Source organism: Fusarium poae, chromosome 3, assembly GCF_019609905.1.
Source record: "Fusarium poae strain DAOMC 252244 chromosome 3, whole genome shotgun sequence".
Taxonomy (NCBI): domain Eukaryota; kingdom Fungi; phylum Ascomycota; class Sordariomycetes; order Hypocreales; family Nectriaceae; genus Fusarium; species Fusarium poae.
Window position 1 is genome coordinate 7,176,888 of NC_058401.1, and position 20,727 is coordinate 7,197,614.

A 20,727-nucleotide genomic window follows, 5' to 3' on the forward strand; every position below is an offset into this window, starting at 1 on the left:
AAGCCAGGGACGCTTCTTTCTATGAACTATAATATTCCCCATTTTTAGTGAATGTGTGTTTCTCTTGTCGAAGTGTCTGTACTTTGTTCAATGTCTTTATACAAAATTACGAGGAATTTATCAAGTCAAGGGATACCCATACCCTGCTGACCGTGTCTCCACGTGATGATCAAGACCCACTAGGCCTCTATCTGATCATCTGATAATCGCTTTGAGGTTTCAACTAACGATAATACTCTTTACATCTTTGAACGTCGGGCCCAGATGAGGCACAAATAAAGAAACATGCGGCTCTGGAAAGTAAACAACTCAATATGTGTCTTCACCTCTCTTATCTCTGGCCTTGTATCGGTAGTCGCGTCCTCAGCAAACCCCGCGTTATGTGGTAAAGCCTGTCGGCAAACATTCCGGACTCTCAAATTCACAGATGCGCCAGAAGGTGTTTTCTTCGCAAAGCAAGAATGCGCAAGTCGTCTTTATCAGACCTCGCTGTATCTCTGCTGGGACACTCATTGTACCGAGGATGTTTGGAAACACGAATCAATCAGTATGAACAAGACATGTCAGGATATGTACGGCTTGTATCTGGCGCCACACGATATAATCGACGACATAACGGACAAACAGAGAGCCCAAATAATCATATTCGATGCGACGGATCCAAATCGTGCTCAACGATATGGTGCGCTGATGTTACCGTCACAAGCTTATTATGACATTTGGATCCGAACGTTGGTAAGTCATCCAAAGTTGGCTGTCTGCTTCTCAGGACATTCCACTGAACACAAATCTAGACTGCGCATGATTATATATGGGAATACCATTACTACTATGGCTGGGCTATGGGGATTTTCTGGGCTGTGGTCATCGCTGCTGGAATTGTGAGCCGCATACTGACACGACTGTCCACCTCAAATGGCCGTCGAAGCCTGTGGCTCAAACGTAATGTCCTTCTTCCAGCAACATTTGGCCAGCGTTGCGTTCAAGACTTTGGTGGTTTTGGCACTCTCCCTCCACGCATACAAACATTGACTTTGTCCTTGTTCGTGATGCTTAATATTATCTGCTCGATTCACGGATATAGTATATTCGAGGGCTATGGCTAGTGAGTCCTCAGACATAGATGAAACGAGGCTTGCTGCTAACAGTGGTCAGTTATCCTTCTGTATGGCTACAGATCCTTCGACACGTCTCCGATAGAACAGGCATTATCTCGTTTGCTAACTTCCCTCTTATTTGGCTGTTTGGCATGCGGAACAACATCGTTATATGGCTAACAGGGTGGGACTTTAAAACCTACAACAACTTCCATCGCTGGGTTGGCCGAATAGCTACTGTCCAAGCTGTCATACATTCCGTTGGATACATCATTATCATTTTTCAGAGTATGTGACTCCATGTAATCGCTGAATCTGTTACTAATTCGTCAGGGGGCGGTTGGGAGTATTTTTGGAACATCTCAAACCTGACATTCTGGTGGACCGGTGAGCTGGTGAGTTGACTGCCATGCTATCTGGTTCTTAACTAATACATGGCAGGCCACTATTTTCATCTGTTTGCTTGTCGGCCTGTCATTCTTTTGGGTACGACGAAGACAATATGAGTTTTTTCTTGTCTCGCATATTGTGCTATCAGTCTTGGTCCTTGTGACAATGCTTGGGTAAGCCACATCAAGGTAACCGGTATTACATCCCGCTAACGTCTTGGAAGGCACGTGTCCATCTTCAGAGGCGCCTATGATCCCCTGGTATGGATTCCAGCACTTATCTGGATGCTAGATCGAATTATTCGTGCAGCCAGAGTTATTGCCTTTAACCCAAAGTTCTGGGAAACAAGTGCTCTGATCACTTATAATGAGGATGCGCACATGATCAGAGTCGTCGTTCCTGTGTCTTCAAGCTTCTACAAAATCGAGCCCGGTACATTCTACTACCTCACGGTACTTGATAGATGGAACTTCTGGGAGAGCCACCCCTTCACAGTTGCGTCAGTATCAGAACCTGAATCATACTCTCTATCAGACCGTGCACCATTGCTGGGTCACATATCTTACACACCAGATGAGATGGGGCTGGAGTACGAAAAGTCTCAACGAGAGATGACATTCCTTATTCGCCCTTACGATAGCTTCACTTCTCGGTTAAAGCAGTATACTGAGAAGGAGCAGCCGAAACCAGCCAAAGTTCGAGTGATGATAGACGGCCCATATGGAAAGACCCTGCCTTTGGAACAGTTTGACAAAATTCTCTTTATTGTTGGAGGCAGCGGTATTGCTGTCCCGCTCTCGTACCTCGACAAACTTACATCCTCAGCCAAAATGGTCGAAATTCACTGGGCAGTACGACAATCTGCTCTGGCTGAGGATGTTCTCGATCATGAGTTGAGTGATGTGCTTGACTACATACAAGTGAGGGTTAGTATCTATGTTACTGGGACAAGCAGTGCGAGATATGACGGCGCGACTGCTTGTCACATTGCTGAGTGGAGAGACGGAAGACTGAATGTCGAAGAAATAATCGACAATGCTTTAGACAGTGGAGATGGGGGCAGTCTTGCAGTAGTCACGAGTGGTCCTGCCAAGATGGCAGATGAGAGTAGAAGCATTGTGGCAGCAAGGACTGTTCAGTCTATGCCTCGGATAGAATACTTTGAAGAGAGTTTTCAGTGGTAGTTGCGTGCTGGATAAACCATAGAGTACAGAACACATGAAGAAGACTTATCATATCTTGTCATCAGGTATTCACATACACCTTTGATGTTGGTTAACATACACTGACAGATCTATCGAGGCGTGTTCCTAGATCTCTTCGGGTTGTAGCAGTTCTCTCTGCCGTTCTATGGTATTGCCAAGTCGCGCTTCGTGTCAATCCCAAACTTGCATGTTACTAATCGAATCGGGACGACCCGGACTGACAGCAAATTCGTCTCATGCCAACCCTTGCCCCTGCCTTCCTTTCCACCACGTTTTTTTCCCTCCCTTGCCTTGTTGCATCGCATTGCATTCACCGGTATCCGTAGAACGGCCAAGAGCGGATACCATCGTTCCAGAAGGACCGAGCCTCGGCCATGGACATTGACTGACCCATCCCGTGGGGGCAAATTCGGAAATTGGGTAGCTATGCTTAAAACGACAGTGAATCCCATAATTTCTCACACAGTGAGTGTAACCGTTGGAAAAGTAAAGATCGTCAAATTAAATGTAACGTTTTATCTTATCAGATGCTCGACAACATTTTTCTCACGGCGACATGGCCATATTCGGTTTAGAACACTTAAGAAAAACAGGCTAATGTTACCTTCACAAGCTTCGTCTCCGCTGTTTACGTGTTGTCAAAGATCTGATAAGCCATGATGAAGGGGAGTCATCGTCACGCAGGTTTTATCAGATCGAATTTGAGCCCTATTCCCAACTGACCGGCAAAAGGTGACTTATTTACGGCAGCTGTTGTGGAGCACATCTAACAGACGCCGACATCGCCTCTTTATTAAGTTTGTGGCTCGGTACTTCCATGTCAGCCATCTCTCTGTATGATGCAAGGGAATGACAGTAGTCACTAGGACAAGACTTGACGACAGAATGAATTGTTTCAGCTGATGGCATTGTAAATTAGTATTGCCTTTGACTTTCTACGAATCCATGGTCTAATCCTTTGTACAACAAATAATCTTCAATTTAGAACATGGACATTGTTTCGTGAACGTCTGGGTTCTGGCTGATGGGATAAAGTCATGTTGATCGTAACATAAGTACGCCAACGCCCATTAGTGCCCACTGTCACTTGCAGTTATCGTGTCTCACTTGTAATTTGACCGTTGGATAACAAACTGCGTTACGTTGTTTAAAATGTTGAGGAGTTGTGTTTTTTTAATGGTCTTCCAAACGAGCATTTCTTCAACTCGCTGATCGAGATGCCGAACGTAGGGTATAGGCACCGATTTACATACAATCTCTCATCCAATCACCGGTGAGATGGCCGAGTTGGTTATGGCGCCAGGTTAAGGTTAACCTTAACACCAATTTCCTGGTGGAGCAATCCTCCTGGGTTCGAGTCCCAGTCTCATCAAGTTTATCTTTTTGCATTTTATCAATCGTCTTTATCATTCTCTGCATTTAGGTAATTTCATCCTTTTTTAAAACATTTACCATCAAGTGTCTTCCCTATCTATTGTTTCTGTTGTACATTCTATTGAGTTTTTCAGACGCCTACATGAAATCATTTCTGCTATCACTGTTCTTTCCCCTTATGCCTGGTTAACTTAGTCCTTACTAGACCGAAACTGAACCAGAAGATTCCTCCTTCGCCTCTTCTTTCTTCTTATTTGCCTTGACATTCTTCCACTCAAAGGCCAAAGATACCACCAAAGAAGCAGCACCCATGGCAAGAGCAAGATACCAGATTGACCTCATGGAGTCATTGTACGCATCTAATACGATATCCATCTTGTCCTCGGACACCAAGTTTCTAATGCTTGCAGCTCCGCTATTGCTTAGTTGTTCTGTGTTGATTTCAGGAAACTTTTGCGAGATCCTGCTGTCGAGCTGTCCTTGAAGTAAAGTTTGAGCAACGGTAATGAATACTGTTCCCGAAAGAAAGCCGAGAAAGCTAAGGATGGAAAGACCGACTGTACTATCGCTTTCTGATAGCACAGTCTGGACTGCAATGGCTGGTTGTTGCAATGCCAGTCCCATGCCTGTACCGGCAATTATCTTGTAGGTTGTCAGTATACAGAAAAAGACTGAGTTTAAAGTCAACATACCTGGTATCTGACCCATTTGCCCTGACTTTCATCTGCTGTCCAGGTTGTGATAAGGGCACCGCCAACAATAAGTGTTGCGCTTCCAACGATGGCAAACGGCGTGAAATATCCGATTGCGCTAACCAAAATACCACCGACAATAACAAACACCACATTGCTAAGCAGCAAAGGTAGTAGAGCGATGCCAGAATCCTGAGGCGATTTGCCCTTGACAACCTGAAACCAGACGGGAATGTAGAAGGCATAAATGACCAGTACGGTACCCATGAAGAAGTTAAAGAGACATGCAGCCAGCACCGTTCGTTGACACAGGATTCTCGGAGGAATGGTCGCCTTTTCATTACGCCAGACTTGGTATGCAGCGAATGCAACAAGAAGAACTGCAAAGACGACGAACAGCGCAATGACACGTCCCGTCGACCATGCTCTATCCTCTTTCCCGAATTCAAGAGCGAACAGAAGACTGACAATTGAGCTTGCAATCAGCAGGAAGCCCACTGGATCCAGATCGAGGAACTTCTGACGCCATGTCGCGGCTGGCTTGACAGGAGATGGTCTGTCAGGAGCGAGGATGAACAGAAGGATGAGTGAAAGAGCGCCGATTGGGACGTTGATCCAGAAGCACCAACGCCAGCTAATGGATGTAAGGTAGCCTCCAAGAATCGGACCCAAGATGGAAGATATTCCAAAGGCGGAGCCCAATGATCCAAGATACTTGGGTCGTTCTTCGAGAGGGAACAGGAGAGTGATGTAGATAAACACACCGGAGCCAATACCAGCACCACCAATACCCGTAATGGCTCGTCCAACGATCAAAGCATTCGAATTGGGTGCTGCAGCGCAAACAATAGATCCAATTTCGAAGATAGCAGTAAGAATAAACAGGATCCATTTGGTGGAGTAGTACTTGAATACCAGGCCGAAAGAAAGCTGGAACACGCAGAGAGGAAGGAGGAAGGCCGATTCGTACCAGGCGATGTCTCCAAAGCTGTCAAACTCGGCGGATATAGTTGGTATAGCTGTACCTATGATGGTTCGATCCTTGAGTAGACTTTAGTGAATATTATTTTCGAGGGTTTGGGGTGGACTTACCAATGCGACTAGGAAGAATACGAGGAACAGGGCGACCATGGTTGGGAGGACAACCTTCTTTGGCGGGTATATTTTGACATTGTCTGTTGTGTTTGATGATTCGTCAACTGCGTCAGCACTTGGACGTTCTGGACTATTAGAAGTCCTATTATCCTTTTCGTCCATGATAGATAATTGGTAGAGGAGGGATGTGCAACGTGAAGAGCTGATATTAAGATGTTGGTGAGCTAGCTGTGATAATTCTTCAATACACAGCACGATGCAATATGAAGAGTTCAATAACAAAAGTTGGAAATGGAATCTGTAGAGAGCAACAGATTTAAATATCAAGATCAAATTCCTACATTCCAAGTCAATTACATACACGTTTTGCATCCATATCTTGAAGGATTATCACAAGTGACCAATCAGACACAACCTTCAAAATCTCGGTCTCGGTACCGAGCCCGAGCTAACTCATATCCTGTAGTCTAAAACCTCGCGGGGTCCCCGAGCTTTTAATTACAACAACGTCATAGATCGAGAAACCACGTCTCGACAAACAAGATCAACAATTCTCAGCCCCGGATCGTCCAATCGAAAAAAGGAAAGAAAAGAATGAGATCTCAAGCATGTGAACCATGTGCAAAGCGCAAAGTGAAATGCGACAGAGCGGAACCTCCTTGCTCGAATTGCAAGCGACGCAAGAATGACACTTGTATTTATCCTGAACTTTCCCCATTTGAGAGGATTAAAAAGCTGGAAGATATTGTCAGAGCTTTGGGAGGTGATCCTGTGTCAGAAAATGGTGGAAGTCCGTCGTTGGAGAATCGTCAAAGGGCGAAAGGTTCTGTCTCCACAGAGGCAAGTCATGTCCAGACGCCGATGATGGTGCAGCAAGAGGGGAAGGCAGTGTACCATGAATCGTGAGTTAAATATAGAGATAACTGGCCTAATATTTGACTGACTGGCGTGGTTATTAGAGAAGGGTGGCAGACCTGGATCGATGTAACCAAACTTTACCAAGGCACAAAAGCGCCTTTCAACCCCTCTGACCCTCGAGGATCAGCTCTATCACCAGCTAAATTCCTCCCGCATGCCTTCAATGGCTCGCCCTGGGGAGATAGTACCCTTGTCTCAGAGACAGTTTCTTTGCAAATGCCAACGCTGGAGGCTGTCAAGCTCTGGGACGTCTTCATGGAACGTGTTGAACCTGTGGTAAAAATCAACTTTAAATGGACCCTCTCTCATCTAAAAGCAGCAATATCCGACGGAGAAAAGTGGAATCGCCTTGAAGATGGTGAACGGGCTCTCATCTTATCTTCAAGGCTGTTCGCAGCAGTAAGTTTGGCTAATAATGAATGCCTGCGACGCTTTGGAAGATCGAGAGCTATCCTAGTAAGCGAATGTCGGATGAGATGCGACATCGCCTTTTCAAAGATGAGTCTCTTGGCTATAGACAGCTTGGCAACAATAAAAGCATTTTGCTTATATATTGTAAGCAATACTTGATCCTACGGAATATCACTGCTAACTCACACGCAGAAAGCCAACATCGACACCCTAACATCGCGAAGTCTCTGGACATTGATGGGTCTAGTGTCACGTTCTGCGGAGCAACTCGGCATCCATCGCGACGGTACAGTCCTTGGTCTTTCGCCCATCGAAACAGAAGAGCGACGAAGAATCTGGTGGCAGCTCCAACATCTCGATCTCATCCTTTCTCTCAAAAACGGCGTTACGCCTTTATCTTTTGGAACAGCATGGGACGTGAAGCTTCCTCTCAATATCGAAGACGAAGATCTTGACCCGAACTCAAAGGACCCGCCTAAAGAACGAACAGGCCTAACATCGTTTGCCTACACCGGTTTTACTTACTATTTACTGGAAGTACAGCGCAATTTTCGGATTACTCAGGCCAGTCAGCTAGCAGCCGGTGAGGGATCCTTGCTTGGCTGTTTGGCTGATTCCATGATTGATGGGCTGGAAAAGGGACTCAACGAGAACTTTCTGCAGTACTGCGACCCCATAAACCCCCTGCATACACTTCTGCAGATCTCGGCGCGAGCTGTCATTAATATTCTGCGTCTGCGAAAGTATCACGAAGCCAAGATGCGATCTAATAGTGCAGGAGACAAATGTCACATGGAGCATTTCGACCTCTGCATGCAAGCGATGAGGTACCAAGTTGTGTCGCATGCGAATCCCCTTTTACAAAAGTTTCGCTGGCTTGCTGAGACTTCGTTTGTGTGGTATGCTCGTAAGTAGTTCAAGTCTGTCTCGCCTTTTCATTTCCTTACTGACTATTGTGACAAGTCATCGGCATACTGGTAGACATGACACTCTTGACAGATGTTGCAAAGATCCAGTCAGCCTGGTCTCTGCTAGAAGACCTGTATACCGCTACAGAACATTTAACGGATATGTCAGAAGACAGAAGGACTTCGCACGCCGCCAAGTCTGTTATCGCAACGTGGAATGAGTGTCGACAAAAGCCCGGGTTGGAATATATGGAGAAGCCGCCGTTTGTGTCACATTTGGAAGACCTTTTAGCTCAGGATGAAAGGAATCTTGCTAGCGAAGCAAGTAGAAAGGAGAACCAAATGGATACCACAATGGACTTGGGACAAGGAAAGGCTGGGGAAGATGACTTACAACCATTTGGGTTCGAGTTTGCAGACATTGACTGGGCGTTTTGGGATAGTATTAGATAGGACGCTTGTTCTGTGCATGAATGGTTTCTCCCTGAGCAACCAAAAGTCATCGAAGCAGTGGAGATGACCCATAGATTCAACTGTCACTACATCAGGAGGCTGTGCAGCCATCTCGGTCATTCGGTTCATCTCAAGGCGGAGACAACCTCACACTCGTGTTTGTTTGGTCAGAGTACGCAAGTGGCATGAGAAGTAGTCCCGGATCACCACCTCACCGTAATTAGGTCATGTCTTGGCATTGGTCCGATGACATTAACTCCGGGTAACAGGGGCTTTGTCGTGGGGATCAATCGTTTTTAGGGTGTGACAGGTGATTTATCTGATCGTCGGGTTCGTCCTGTGTTGACAAATTCATCCGAGGTCCCGGGTTCTTCGCCGATCGCCAACCCCGAATTTGTTTAGGGATTCTACTGCGAGAGTAAATTTTGTCAATCCAGCCACTGCTAGTACTTGATCTAGGCTCTTTTAACGTGGAGGATAACAATCATATGTAGACTTTCATGTATCTACCTATGAGAATCGTCTAATCCATTGCCTCTGGGCTTCCAAATTTCCTTCAAGGCTGCCTCTCCTAAGCATCTTCCGAAATAACGTACATGATAAGCGGGTGCAACAGACAAGCGAGTGCAACACAACATCACAACATCTCAGATAGAAATAGCAATAAAAACACAACAGACTATTAATTAAGTAAAATTAATCGCTATATTCTTCCATAGACATAGCGACAAGTATCTGACAGGTCCTTGCATTATGTCCTGTCTTGCCGCACGCTCCACAGCGCCTTTCCTTCATTCGCGGAGGCCCTCCTTGACCACCACTTCTCGATGGTCCAGCCACCGCCTGCGCATCAACATCCGTTTGATCAATTACTTGCCTTCCTTCCTCTACTGTCATCACCCCTCCTTTCTGTAGCCGGGTTCTTTTTGCCCTCCGCCGCCGGCTTAGTATCTTATTTGCCTGTTCAAGATCTTGGACCCTGGCCTCTAATAAGGCAACCTTATGCATAACTATCTTTGTTCCCTTGGAAGAAGACCTCAATGCTTCTAGAATTGACTCTGGAGAGCTACTTTTATGCCTTTTGATTCTCTTTTCAAGATATTCAAGCTGAGAGTCGGCTTCAAGGATAGTCTTTGGGGTCTTTGAGACCCAAGGGGTCGAGGGGCTAACTACCTCCTCCACAGGCGTTGGAGTCCGCAGCTGCACATCGAGCTTCGAGATTACACTTTCTGGGTCGAGAGGAGCAAGTCCGGCTCCTCTAAAGGCTGCTTTAATATTTTTCTCTGTCATTGTGGCCTGGTAGGCGGTGTAAAAAGCCGGCAAGAACTCGGTTTTGGAAATGTGGGTTACGGAGCATCTGATCAAATGCTCGATTTCTCGCCCGTAAGCCTTCTTAAGCAGGCCAAAGCACCCGACATCAAGAGGCTGCAGCAGATGAGACGAATGAGGCGGTATACAAAGCGTGATGATTTTATTTGCCTTGCAATATCTCTCAAAGTCGACCGAGTGGTGACTTTGGTGTCCGTCGAGGATCAGGAGACGATAGCGATTCTTTGATTGCTTGGTAGTACACCGGTCGAAGTGCTTTAGCCACTCGAGGACTATCTCGTTATCTGTCCAGCCATTAGGACTCGTCGCAATAGCCCAATCGCCCGGGAGGTTGCTTTCTCGGTACCAGTGGGCGAGGTGATATTGGCCCGCACCTATGATGAACGGCGGGATCGCTTGGCCCTCGGCATTGATCGCCTGAATGACTGTAATCCATTCCCGGTTTCCAGGCTGCACTGATTTTGGTCTTCCACGCCTTTCAGCACCTGTGACGACCATTCCGCTCGCAATAACGCCCATCATAAAGCCAGTCTCGTCAAAGTTGTAGATTTCATCAGGTCGGATGCCATACTTCGCAATTACATTTGCTACGAGCCTAAACCAGTTGCGAATAATGGTCGGATCTTCACATTTGGCTCTCTGGTAGTCATATTTACGGGGGAAATGCGTCTTGAGGTCTTTGTGTCGCTTGACGAAGTTAGAGGCCCAGCGCTTGCCGACAGGCGGCGTCTCGCGGTCGGCGAGCAATCGGTTAGCCATCTCCTCAACACAACGCAGTCGCGGGGGAAACCCTCGCGAATCCAGATCGAGAATGAACTGAACTATGATCTGTTCTTCTAGATCAGATAGTTTGCGTGATTTTGGGATAGAATCACGCGTAGAAAGGATACCCTTCTGTCGGCGATATAAAGTCCAATAACGGACCTGGTAGATGCCTGCGGCGCGTCGGAGACTTAATTTTGGGTCATTTTGAAGGGCACGAAGTGCAAGAAGAATCCTAGCCTCAATATTTGGGTCTGGCATATTTGGTGGTTGAAAATTAATTGATTAAGTTGAGAAGATGTAAATTGCGGGATTTTTTGTTGCACTCGCTTGTCTGTTGCACCCGCTTATCATGTACGTTAACCTTAACTCTTAGTCCGCGTATTGACCCGTATAGGAGATCGCCAGATCGTCTACAGCTAAGTGGCCGGTTTATGTATAAACCTGCCAGGTTCGGCAGTAAGCGATCATTCGGTTTAGTGTAATCTATAATGTATCTTGGCGAATTCCTTCCGGCTTGTCAGCTTATTCCCATGCAGATCTTCAAATGCAGCCAAGGGGTGGAAGGCTTGGAGCTTGCGACATTAAGGTGCTATTGAGGTATAGGTTAGTATCAACGCTTGAGTCAAATACCAGAGCAATTCAGGACTCGTATATATCCTCGTGTGAACCTTATCTCAGGGTAAGGGCAATAGTCTTGTGTACGCATCGGAGTCATGATGCTTTTCGCTGTGAACCTACACGAAAGTTAAAGAAGGACCGCAATTCACGGTGACCTTGTCGTTCTATAAAAGGGAAGCTTGTTCTCCGCTATGTTCTGTGAAACTCATCTCCCACAACTCGACCCAAAACGCATGTCCAAAACTTGGACATCCAAATTTACCAACCGAACTAGAGATGGCCAGTTACAAAGGTTTCTGGGGTCACCTACCTCCCGAGATTCAAGTGGAAATCATTCGTGTTTTGCCAAGTGTCGGCGGGAAGTGCAGTCAGCTTGTAACCATTTGCCGAGCCTGGCAAACAATCCTCGAACCGCTTAACTTTGCAGAGATCAGCCTGACAGTACCGCGCCTTATGGACCCTAAATCCCGAGACATTTTATCCAGAAAGAGACACCTCATCCGCTATATTTGGATTCGTATAGAGCTAAAGGAGTATAATTGCATTCGATGCTGCAATGAAGACCCTGACTTGTGGGGCTTGGATGATATCGATAATCAGTTTATTGTAGATGCGTTCGAAGGCCTGTTTACGATGCTGAGCGTATGGGAGCCTCGTGGTGATTTAGTACTCGATATCAGTGTCTATTCGCCCAGTGACGATAAACACTGGTTCAAGTACCTAACTTTCCACTCAGACACCGATCGAGCCGAGTGCCCGCCCGAATACGAACGAAACGACCCAGCTCATGGATGGATTGACGGACGCCAGACCATGGCCCCTACCTGGATCGCTACCGAGCGCGTATTTGATGAGATTATGGGCGAGGGACCTTTCGACGACGAACTAACCGAGATGGAATGGTGGAGGAGTCTCCCCTTGGTACCTGTCGTCGGTGGCATGCTCTTTCGCCAACAAACTCGTAGACGATGGAAGCCAGTGACACTCGCGAGCATGTTAACACGTTTCCCGAACATCAAGGAACTTTGTTACGAACCTTGGAGAGAATTGGGCATGATTGAGATCCAAACCGATGGCTGTATGTACTTGGGACTTACTTAGTTCATGTAGCTGCTGACTGACCTCACAGGGACTCAAAATCTAATCGAATCCATTTCCTCGACACAATTGTGCAAGCTGACCATATTCGAGAACTTCAACGAGTCTTACCGAGATAGATGGCACAGGATGATACGCTTCCCATGTCCCGCTATCAGAGTTCCGAATCCCGCCGTAAGCCAAAAGCTTGCCCGCGCTAGCTTGCATCTTAAAACACTATCTGCCTCTTTCATGGTCGACGCTGGTTACTTCTTCGCAGCGCGTCAACGCTCTTGGACATGGGACATACTGACGTCACTTGCGTTAACATCAAGTACCCTCACTAATGACGCAAACCCCGTGGATATAAACAACATGCTCCAAAGCGCCGCAGCCGCTGCCCTTAAGATGCCAAGTCTGGATATAATAGAGATATGGAACGGTAGACGAGGTTTAGCAATGGTCTTTCGGTACGAGAGGGCTCGAGATTGGCAACCGGCGATCATCACTGTACGAGGGACGTGGGAGTTTGAACTGGCGCCTGCGGTTAGGCGAGCTTGGGATGCGGTCGCTCACGAGGAGGTCGTCGTGCAAAGGTCGTTGATCGATTTGGATAAAATACGAAACCACGGGGATGCAATCCGCGAGTTGGGATTGTCTGCCGAGGTTGTTCGACCTGTCTCGCTACAACAAATCCTGATCGAAAATCGGTTTCAGGCATGAGACTATACGACAGCTTTCCTCGCGTGGTTGTGGGGAGCCTTCCAGTCTCCCGGTCGGAGATTTGCCAGGATAATCGCGGATGCTGCTCTGGCGATCGATTCAACGGCGCTTTCGCTCATAGATGCGTATCAGGGCTTGAGAGTGGGTATTGGGGAACGTGTGGGCGCTCGGGTGAGGGCATTCAGTGAGGTCGTAGAGGATCGGTGGAGTGCACTCGGTAAGCTCAGTCGAGGAGGAAAATGGAGGCTAGATCGGAAGGCTCATGGACAAGAGGACAGACGCTGAAGTCCGTTGAATACTGTCAAAGCGGTGAATTGTGGAAACAATGAGGAGAAGAGACATGCTGGGCGAAGTTCGTAATAAAGATAGTGACTTCTGCACAATGTAGATGGAAATATGGGACCCAATCTCATGTCTTGCAGTAGGAATCACAAGAGTACGGCGTTCCCATCCGATACGACGGAATCCGGGTCTGGTGAGCTAATGCATACATAGGTACTAACGTAAAGTTCGGCTTGGCAAAAAAGCTTGAGAAAGCATGGGGCTTTTGGTTGACTCTGGGAAAACTTCGGGTAGGTTTATTAAATGGATAACATCTTCCGTAGTATAGTGGTCAGTATGCAAGCTTGTCACGCTTGAGACCCGGGTTCAATTCCCGGCGGGAGAGATCCAGCCACCTGCGATACGCAGGTTTCTTTTTTTGCATTTTCTCACAATTCACTTATTCGATTGAAGTTTAACTTGATCACCATTCTGTTCTCTTTTATTTTGACTTGTTACCTGTGTCTACTATCATCCCCTCTATGTTCAGTCATGTATGCTAATTACAACACACTATTTTGTTGTCTCAACTATAAATTCATAACTTAAGCCATCATTCCAGCCAAAGCGTTGGGCTCGCCAAGAGCACCCTGGGGGAATCTGGAGTTGAAGCCAATGACATCACGGACGCTGTTGAATGTGGAGGTCTTGATGGCAAGCTTCTGGTCGGAAACCAACCATCGGACACCCTCACTGCAGGGAGGAGTTGTCAGGGAACCCTCGTAACTGAGATATTGTTAGCTTTCTCTCATTTTTATCATTTGAGGATTTACTTACGTCTGGAAAGAACCGGCAGCAAGGGTGCTGACAAGCTCAGCCATGTTGAGAGACTTAGTCTTGGTGAGAGTTCCAGGCTCAGAGATCTCTCCAACGGAGCTAAAGACTGTCTCCAAAAGGTTGGAAGAACTGGTGGCAGCAGTGGCAGGGGCGTTAACATGGAAGAAAGAACCTCCAACGGCAGGGAGTTCTCGCTTGTCGTGATCGTGAGTGTGGGGTGTGCTCTTGCGGACCATCTTGACAAAGCCATCCTTCTTCTTAAGAGTAGCGCCAGTGGAGTTTCCGGGGGCAGTAGGAGTGCTTCCACCAGCTCCATCCTCGACATCGATAAAGACACCAACGACAGCAATCTTGGCATCTTCACTCTCCCAAACCATGTGCATCTCCATGGCCTGGCTCTTTCCAGCGTCAAGATGCTCGCTGGGCAAGTGGAAGTGGAATTGCTGGAGAGTGAAGCTAGTGTTGCCGAATCGCATGCTACCCTGTCCAGCGATAACTTCGACGGTTGTGCCAAGGTTCTCGAACTCGGTTCCTTCGATCATGTCGGGGATCTCGAGGTTCAGTTGAGAGGCAGGGATCATAGCGTTGGCACCGGGGACCATGTCGATGGGGGATTGGTTGACACCAGTAGAGCAGACAGCGTTGGCCGCAGGATCGAGAGCAACCCAGTTGGTAGGTCCCTATTGTACAAGTTAGCATATTTTTTGAGTTAGTCCATCTCACTTAAACTCACAATTTTTCCAGTGTAACCGAAGGTGTTGACCTCAACAGTGCCATCCTCAGCTCTGGGGTGCAGAAGGGTACCGTAAGCACAAGACGCCATTGCTTTGGAGGCAAAGGCGCCAAGGAGAAGAGCTCGAAGAGTGATGGATCCAGCCATGGTGATAGTAGTACTGATTATACAAGGTAATAAGAGAGATGTGTGTACAAAACAAAACAAAGTATTAATTTATCGAAACAAACAAAAACAGAGGCCAGCCTCAAGAACGGAACAATTAGAGTAGCTGAAAGGAAACGACAAAGACAGAAGAAAGAAATCGAACGATGATGTCTAAAAATCAGCAGGTTGAGGCAGGATCAAGTGTTTTAATACAAGGACAGGAGGCAGAGGCTAGACTGTTCTAGTATGCTATATTAATTAAAACAGATAATATTCCGGCGTTGAAACCCTCAACCGTTAGGGGTGAGGAAGCCTCTCTCCGCTAACTACTACATAGCTATGGCTCCAGTCAGGTATGCTTCACGGTAACCTTAAAGTCTAAGTTTGGGGCATATAGTGGTCGTTACATTGGGATAGTCTGCGTCGCAGGTCTTGTCGCCAGGAGCTGACATACTGGGGATAGTATCGTCTCCGGTTTCAGCCACGAGGGATGCACGCCAAGATTTTGACAGATGCCATTATCGGAATACGGTTTGGGAATAAACGTCGATCGTCTTGTTTTGATTGAATTATTGTCATTTGGTCTGCAAGACAATTGACATACCACTATTTGATCAATAATGCGCCAAAGCCAACATCTCATCTACGATAAATTAATCATTAGAGTTGAGGATAAGCTTAACTCCCCCAACTTACTCCATTTCATTAGTGACAATGCAAGCATTGGCGGGCGTTATCTGTCAATATGCAGGGTTCAATGTGGAAAGTGGTCTGATTTCTGGGGTTCTAGACTTATTCGTCCCGTTGCAAGCGCCAAGCCAAAACCGTTTCAGCATTATAATGGTTTGGGATCGGACATTTGAAACGGCGAAACTACCAACCGAGAGAATTACAAGGAGAGCCCGCTATCGATTGCAACTCTAACAAGGATTTCTCTTCCGATAATGACGTGAATTCAACCGTTTCGTGTGACAAGGAGACATGGCTAACCGGTCAAGGACAAAACATGAACCAAAAGGACAGGGCATTTTTAACAAGATAGATATCAAAAATAACTCACGGGGTTGCTTTCGTATGAACGAAACGTGAATCTTTGTTTTATGGGCTCCCTCCTCTTCTATATATACACTGAATGTTTCCGAGGCCTGGATATGTCACCAGTGTCGGGGGTGAGCTGAGAAGGGCTAGAGGCTCTGCGCTTCCGTCTTATTATCGGTATGTGGGAGCCATACCTGTGCTCAATGTATAATAATCTCGCCACTATAGACTTTAGAGGTTATCCAACTGTGATGTAGTATCTCTGTGGGGATAAAGATATCGAGCCTCAAGGAAGACTGACTCGATGCATATGATAGGCATGACTCCGCAAGCGGTGGGAAAGATTATGGTGTGCATGGGGCTATCGCGATGGCGAATCGCTGGGTCGGAGACGTAGCAGAGGACCCAATCCCAGTAGACGGGATGTTCCATATCTGCCGCGTATGACGACGATCTCGATATCATGACAGAGGTGAGATGTTGGTATTGGGATATAAATAAAGCGGTTGTTCAACATACCGAGTTTAAAAGGAACCATCGCGCCTTGGCAATTCCTACTCTTGTCAAAGAACCTAGGGGATGCTATTTCTGCGTTCCTCCATCATGGCTATTACTGCATCCGAGAGACAAAAGCAAGAAAATTAGAAGAATCACCCACCGTATTGTACTGGCCATGCTACTTGACACCGCTATCCATTGGACTACTGTGATGGTCAGAGTTTGAAATCTTGTAAAGAAAGGTCACTTACGTCTTGGCGTAGGTAACATGGAAGTTCTACTGCCGCGATGCAGTACTGAGGCCAAGACAAGGCTATCTCTCGGCTAGTGCAAGACCAAGACTCAAGGAATCAGCTGGACTTGGCCCTTGGCAGCACGTCTTAATCCCTACATGCTGAAGCCGTTTATAACTAAACTTGGGGCCCTGTGACAACCAGGTAGTTATTCACGCTACAGATTAGTTACCTCACATTGTCAATTTGCAAAAATTTACGCTTTTACCCATTAAAGATTATAGCCTCGAATCACAGTAGTAAAAATTAAAGTGCTTGACGACGGTAAAATTGGCATAAACCAATTCAAAGGAAGGCTATTGCAAAGATGGTATATGATAGCGATGGGTAAAAAGTTTAAATAAAAAGTGATAAGTGCAGGACTCTTGAAGAGCCCGACTGTTTTCCAGTCGACGTGGGCCTGATTCGAACAGACGCCTCCGAGGAGAATAGATTTCTAGTCTATCGCGTTAGACCACTCCGCCACCACGCCTTATCGGATTGTTGAAAGTATCTGTCAAATTGTGGTACAGGAGCGGAATCTTAATCGACGGACACATCGAAACATTCGAACCGTATCTAGTATCAGGTACCTTGTACAGGTTCCCGTTTCTTTCTACTGATACTAATTTCCCGTATTCATCTTATGCATACTAAGATTTTGCAGCTAATTGTAGAATTTCCAGTTGCAAAGCCTTGTGGCGGTGTGTAAAACATGAAGTGTCAAGTGCGCATTCACCTTGAATGAGGCCAGCCAGGAATTAATGAGTAAATGTGCCTTGTGATTCGCCAGTGGCTGTGTAAACGCCTTATCATAACGTGTTTCAACGTTTTTACCCCGACCGCCCGTAGAGCCTTGTTTTTCCCCTCAATTAACCTTTTCCTACAGCTGCCCGTTGCTGGCTGTTGCGAGAAACAAAAGATTACGATGGAATTTGGACTCAGTTTCGGGGCCGTCGGCGACTTCATTTCAATTGCTGTTCTAATCAAGGACATTATCGCTGCCCTTGATGACTCACGTGGATCTGTCAAAGAATACCGGGAGCTAGTGCAACAACTCAATACTCTCAGCCAGACACTGGATGCGATACAGCAAACGCTTGAAAATCCTCATTTAACACATTCCATAGAGGGAATATCAGGAATCGCACTTGACACGGTAGCCAAGATCAAGAACTGCTTGGTTGGCTTCCTGGCCAAGATTAGCAAGTATGAGCCAGCCTTGGGTACCAGTGCTCCCCTGCAGAAAACTTCGTTGAACAGCATTCGGAGAAAGGTCCAGTGGAATTTGAATGAGAAAGATGTCGAAAAGTTCCATTCTGAGGTGATGGGATATACTATGGCGCTTAAAGTGGTTTTCGATGTCATCACAGTGTAAGTCGACTGACAACCCTGACAATTCCCAGAATCCTAATTCAAGCAGACGGGTATTACAAAGAAACCATGATTCTCTAGTCAGACAACAATTTGCTTCCGAGAGTCGTACAGCAGCATTGATTCGTCAATCAGAGGCATCGTTACGAAGATTTCTCGAATTCATAGGTCGAAGTATAATATCCAAGCTGGAGATTCTCTATAGCTTAGGTATACAGCTCAAGATAACCACAGGTCAGATCGTCTCCATGGTACATGGCATTGCAGGAGATCTCAACAGCATCAAGGCCATCGTGATGCGCCTTGACAGAGGACCGAGAGATGAGCACTTCGTCTTGGAAGACATCACTGGGAGGGTCTTTCCCGTTCATCTGAAAACTATCACTTCTTGGGAGATTCTTGAATTTATACTCAGCGAACGTTTCAAGGGTAGGAAAGGTGCTCGTAGGGTTCAGCAAAGACGTTACACTCTGCGTGAGAACAAGACTCATAGAGAGATCGATGGGTCCATACCATGGGATGGCGCTTTTTTACCATATCAAAAAGTCAACATGAGCTTGATATGTAATGAGGCTGAGGACAGTGGAACAAGTGGAAAAGCAACATCGAGCTGCCCTTTCTGCAAAACATCTTTGGATGACGTCGCCCCACTCGGGGTCGAGATGGAATGGAAAGTACTTGCATTTTCCCTTGCAAGAAACACAGTTGACTAACTAAAGCTTTAGCCAGAATTGTGGTCGATTCTTTACCAGAGTGGTTGAGCTTGGACTCAACGAATTGAAACAAGACTCAGCATTCTCGACAGAATCCGGGGACGCAAGAAACACTTCAAACGAAAAGAGCTTGACAAGATGTGAACTTGCAAAACGTATCAGCCCTCAGACAGGTTGTGATTCAGATGACGAAGACGTTCAAGGTTTTGTGCGAGTTTGCCTCATATCAAAGAGAACCAGGAACCAACGTTTATATCAGCGCGCACTGGGTTTCGCCGAGCACATACGCAAGCTATACCCGCATAGGGATTATCTGCCAGGATATAATAAAGAAGAAGAAGAAACAGCAATTAAATTGCTAATAAGAGTGGGAATTAAGTACATAGTGAGAGATGAAATGTCGGATGATAATACTCTTCGGCGCCTATTCACTGTGCCTGGGTTAGAAACTAAAAATGGGGGGAATGTGCTGAGCTGGAGGGAACTTTATTGAATTGTATTATCTGAGCTGCAAAAAGTCAAAAAGCTTGTCGGTGGAGAGGCTCGAACTCTCGACCTTTGGATTACCCAGGTGTTTAACCGAGTCATACTTGACGAATTAATCGCTATATGAGACCAACGCTCTAACCAACTGAGCCACACCGACGATACGGGAAACTTGCTTATCGGTCATTTCATCCCCTTCCGAACCGAATCCGAGATCCAATCTCTACCCAGTCAGTTTGCACATGTTTAATGTCTACAACGAAGTAATGCGCCGAGGAGGCAGAAATGGATACATTGAGCTGGAAATAAAAGAAATAGACACGCTAGCAACTGTTAATATTGTTAAGATTGCCAGTTGCTTACCGCATACTCTAAATTTTAGTGACCATCCGACGTCGTTGCACATGTTCAACCTGTGTTCAGTGGGTCACGAACACTGTCCCAATTCTAGTGACACGCTCTACCACTGAGCCAACGCGTTACCCAGGGAGTAGGCTACCTTGTGGGGGTTGGCTGAGGGCCGCGATGGTTGAGAATATTGGGATGCGTGATGGACTGCTCGTCTTGGATGAATCATCACATCATTGATAACCAAGAGCTGACGTGGAGTTTGTCTGGCTGAGAGACAGACACACAGAGTACAGACAATACGGAACAGGGCCCACCCATGCCGAAGAATGCGATGGGAATAGCGCTGTGGAAACCCCACTGTCGTCGGTATGGAGCTGTTCTCAGTGGAGGTGGACACGCCACAAAGAGCGCCATTCGCAGGCCTTCGTTCCTCTTCTCTTGTGAACAGTTCGCCATTATCGACTTTACTAGGAAATGGCATTGTTGACCTATGCATTCAATAGATGGGTGTCTGTCTCATTCAATCAGATTGGCAAAAATGAATCGCGACCCAAATTGAGACAAGGGTCAAAAATAGCTGACAAGACTGGGATTCGAACCCAGGCCCCTTTCGAGACTGCGAATCGTTACTAGTTCGAATGGAACCTGAACACAGCGCCTTAGACCGCTCGGCCATCTTGCCTTTTGATTGGATACTGATATTAACCAATTTCTGTCGATATGTTCAGCGCATTCTGGATAACGAGTCCAGATGCCCGTCAACAGCGACATGCATGCGCTGATAAGTGCTGTAAGATACCTTGGGACTGTTGAATACATTGAAACTTTAAATATTTCGAGCGCTATATGGTGTCTACAGGTAAAAGCATAGAACAGCCTCCTGACAGTGAAACCTCGACAAAAACAATGCGATCCAACTGTGTGATTCGAGATGAATACATGTAAAATTCCCATCAAACCCC

General features: G+C 46.5%; 6 protein-coding genes and 5 non-coding genes across 11 annotated transcripts; 6 read left to right on the forward strand and 5 right to left on the reverse strand.

The window, feature by feature from the left end:
• Nucleotides 1–690: 690 nt before the first annotated feature.
• FPOAC1_009805 (uncharacterized protein) lies at nt 691–2,671 on the forward strand (the record flags this gene model as incomplete). Its single annotated transcript, XM_044854225.1, has 6 exons — nt 691–735; nt 795–1,105; nt 1,156–1,385; nt 1,431–1,492; nt 1,539–1,660; nt 1,711–2,671. 6 exons carry the CDS (start codon nt 691–693, stop codon nt 2,669–2,671), a joined length of 1,731 nt encoding a protein of 576 aa, XP_044706895.1.
• A 1,293-nt stretch (nt 2,672–3,964) lies between these two features.
• On the forward strand, nt 3,965–4,064 carry FPOAC1_009806. The gene has a single exon. It is a non-coding gene; the product is annotated as a tRNA-Leu (tRNA).
• Nucleotides 4,065–4,267: 203 nt separating this feature from the next.
• On the reverse strand, nt 4,268–6,015 carry FPOAC1_009807 (uncharacterized protein; the record flags this gene model as incomplete). Its single annotated transcript, XM_044854226.1, has 3 exons — nt 4,268–4,708; nt 4,759–5,799; nt 5,851–6,015. The coding sequence occupies 3 exons, from the start codon at nt 6,013–6,015 to the stop codon at nt 4,268–4,270; spliced, it is 1,647 nt and encodes a 548-aa protein (XP_044706896.1).
• Nucleotides 6,016–6,714: 699 nt separating this feature from the next.
• FPOAC1_009808 (uncharacterized protein) lies at nt 6,715–8,543 on the forward strand (the record flags this gene model as incomplete). Its single annotated transcript, XM_044854227.1, has 4 exons — nt 6,715–6,755; nt 6,813–7,170; nt 7,375–8,089; nt 8,146–8,543. The coding sequence occupies 4 exons, from the start codon at nt 6,715–6,717 to the stop codon at nt 8,541–8,543; spliced, it is 1,512 nt and encodes a 503-aa protein (XP_044706897.1).
• Nucleotides 8,544–11,531: 2,988 nt separating this feature from the next.
• FPOAC1_009809 (uncharacterized protein) lies at nt 11,532–13,055 on the forward strand (the record flags this gene model as incomplete). The annotated part of the gene is made up of 2 exons (XM_044854228.1): nt 11,532–12,333; nt 12,385–13,055. The coding sequence occupies 2 exons, from the start codon at nt 11,532–11,534 to the stop codon at nt 13,053–13,055; spliced, it is 1,473 nt and encodes a 490-aa protein (XP_044706898.1).
• A 595-nt stretch (nt 13,056–13,650) lies between these two features.
• FPOAC1_009810 lies at nt 13,651–13,722 on the forward strand. The gene has a single exon. It is a non-coding gene; the product is annotated as a tRNA-Asp (tRNA).
• A 199-nt stretch (nt 13,723–13,921) lies between these two features.
• Nucleotides 13,922–15,033, reverse strand: FPOAC1_009811 (uncharacterized protein; the record flags this gene model as incomplete). The annotated part of the gene is made up of 3 exons (XM_044854229.1): nt 13,922–14,102; nt 14,154–14,833; nt 14,887–15,033. 3 exons carry the CDS (start codon nt 15,031–15,033, stop codon nt 13,922–13,924), a joined length of 1,008 nt encoding a protein of 335 aa, XP_044706899.1.
• A 2,219-nt stretch (nt 15,034–17,252) lies between these two features.
• FPOAC1_009812 lies at nt 17,253–17,334 on the reverse strand. The gene has a single exon. It is a non-coding gene; the product is annotated as a tRNA-Ser (tRNA).
• A 435-nt stretch (nt 17,335–17,769) lies between these two features.
• FPOAC1_009813 (uncharacterized protein) lies at nt 17,770–18,976 on the forward strand (the record flags this gene model as incomplete). The annotated part of the gene is made up of 3 exons (XM_044854230.1): nt 17,770–18,215; nt 18,265–18,889; nt 18,941–18,976. 3 exons carry the CDS (start codon nt 17,770–17,772, stop codon nt 18,974–18,976), a joined length of 1,107 nt encoding a protein of 368 aa, XP_044706900.1.
• Nucleotides 18,977–19,456: 480 nt separating this feature from the next.
• FPOAC1_009814 lies at nt 19,457–19,574 on the reverse strand. The gene has a single exon. It is a non-coding gene; the product is annotated as a tRNA-Met (tRNA).
• A 769-nt stretch (nt 19,575–20,343) lies between these two features.
• FPOAC1_009815 lies at nt 20,344–20,447 on the reverse strand. The gene has a single exon. It is a non-coding gene; the product is annotated as a tRNA-Leu (tRNA).
• Between the last annotated feature and the right edge of the window lie 280 nt (nt 20,448–20,727).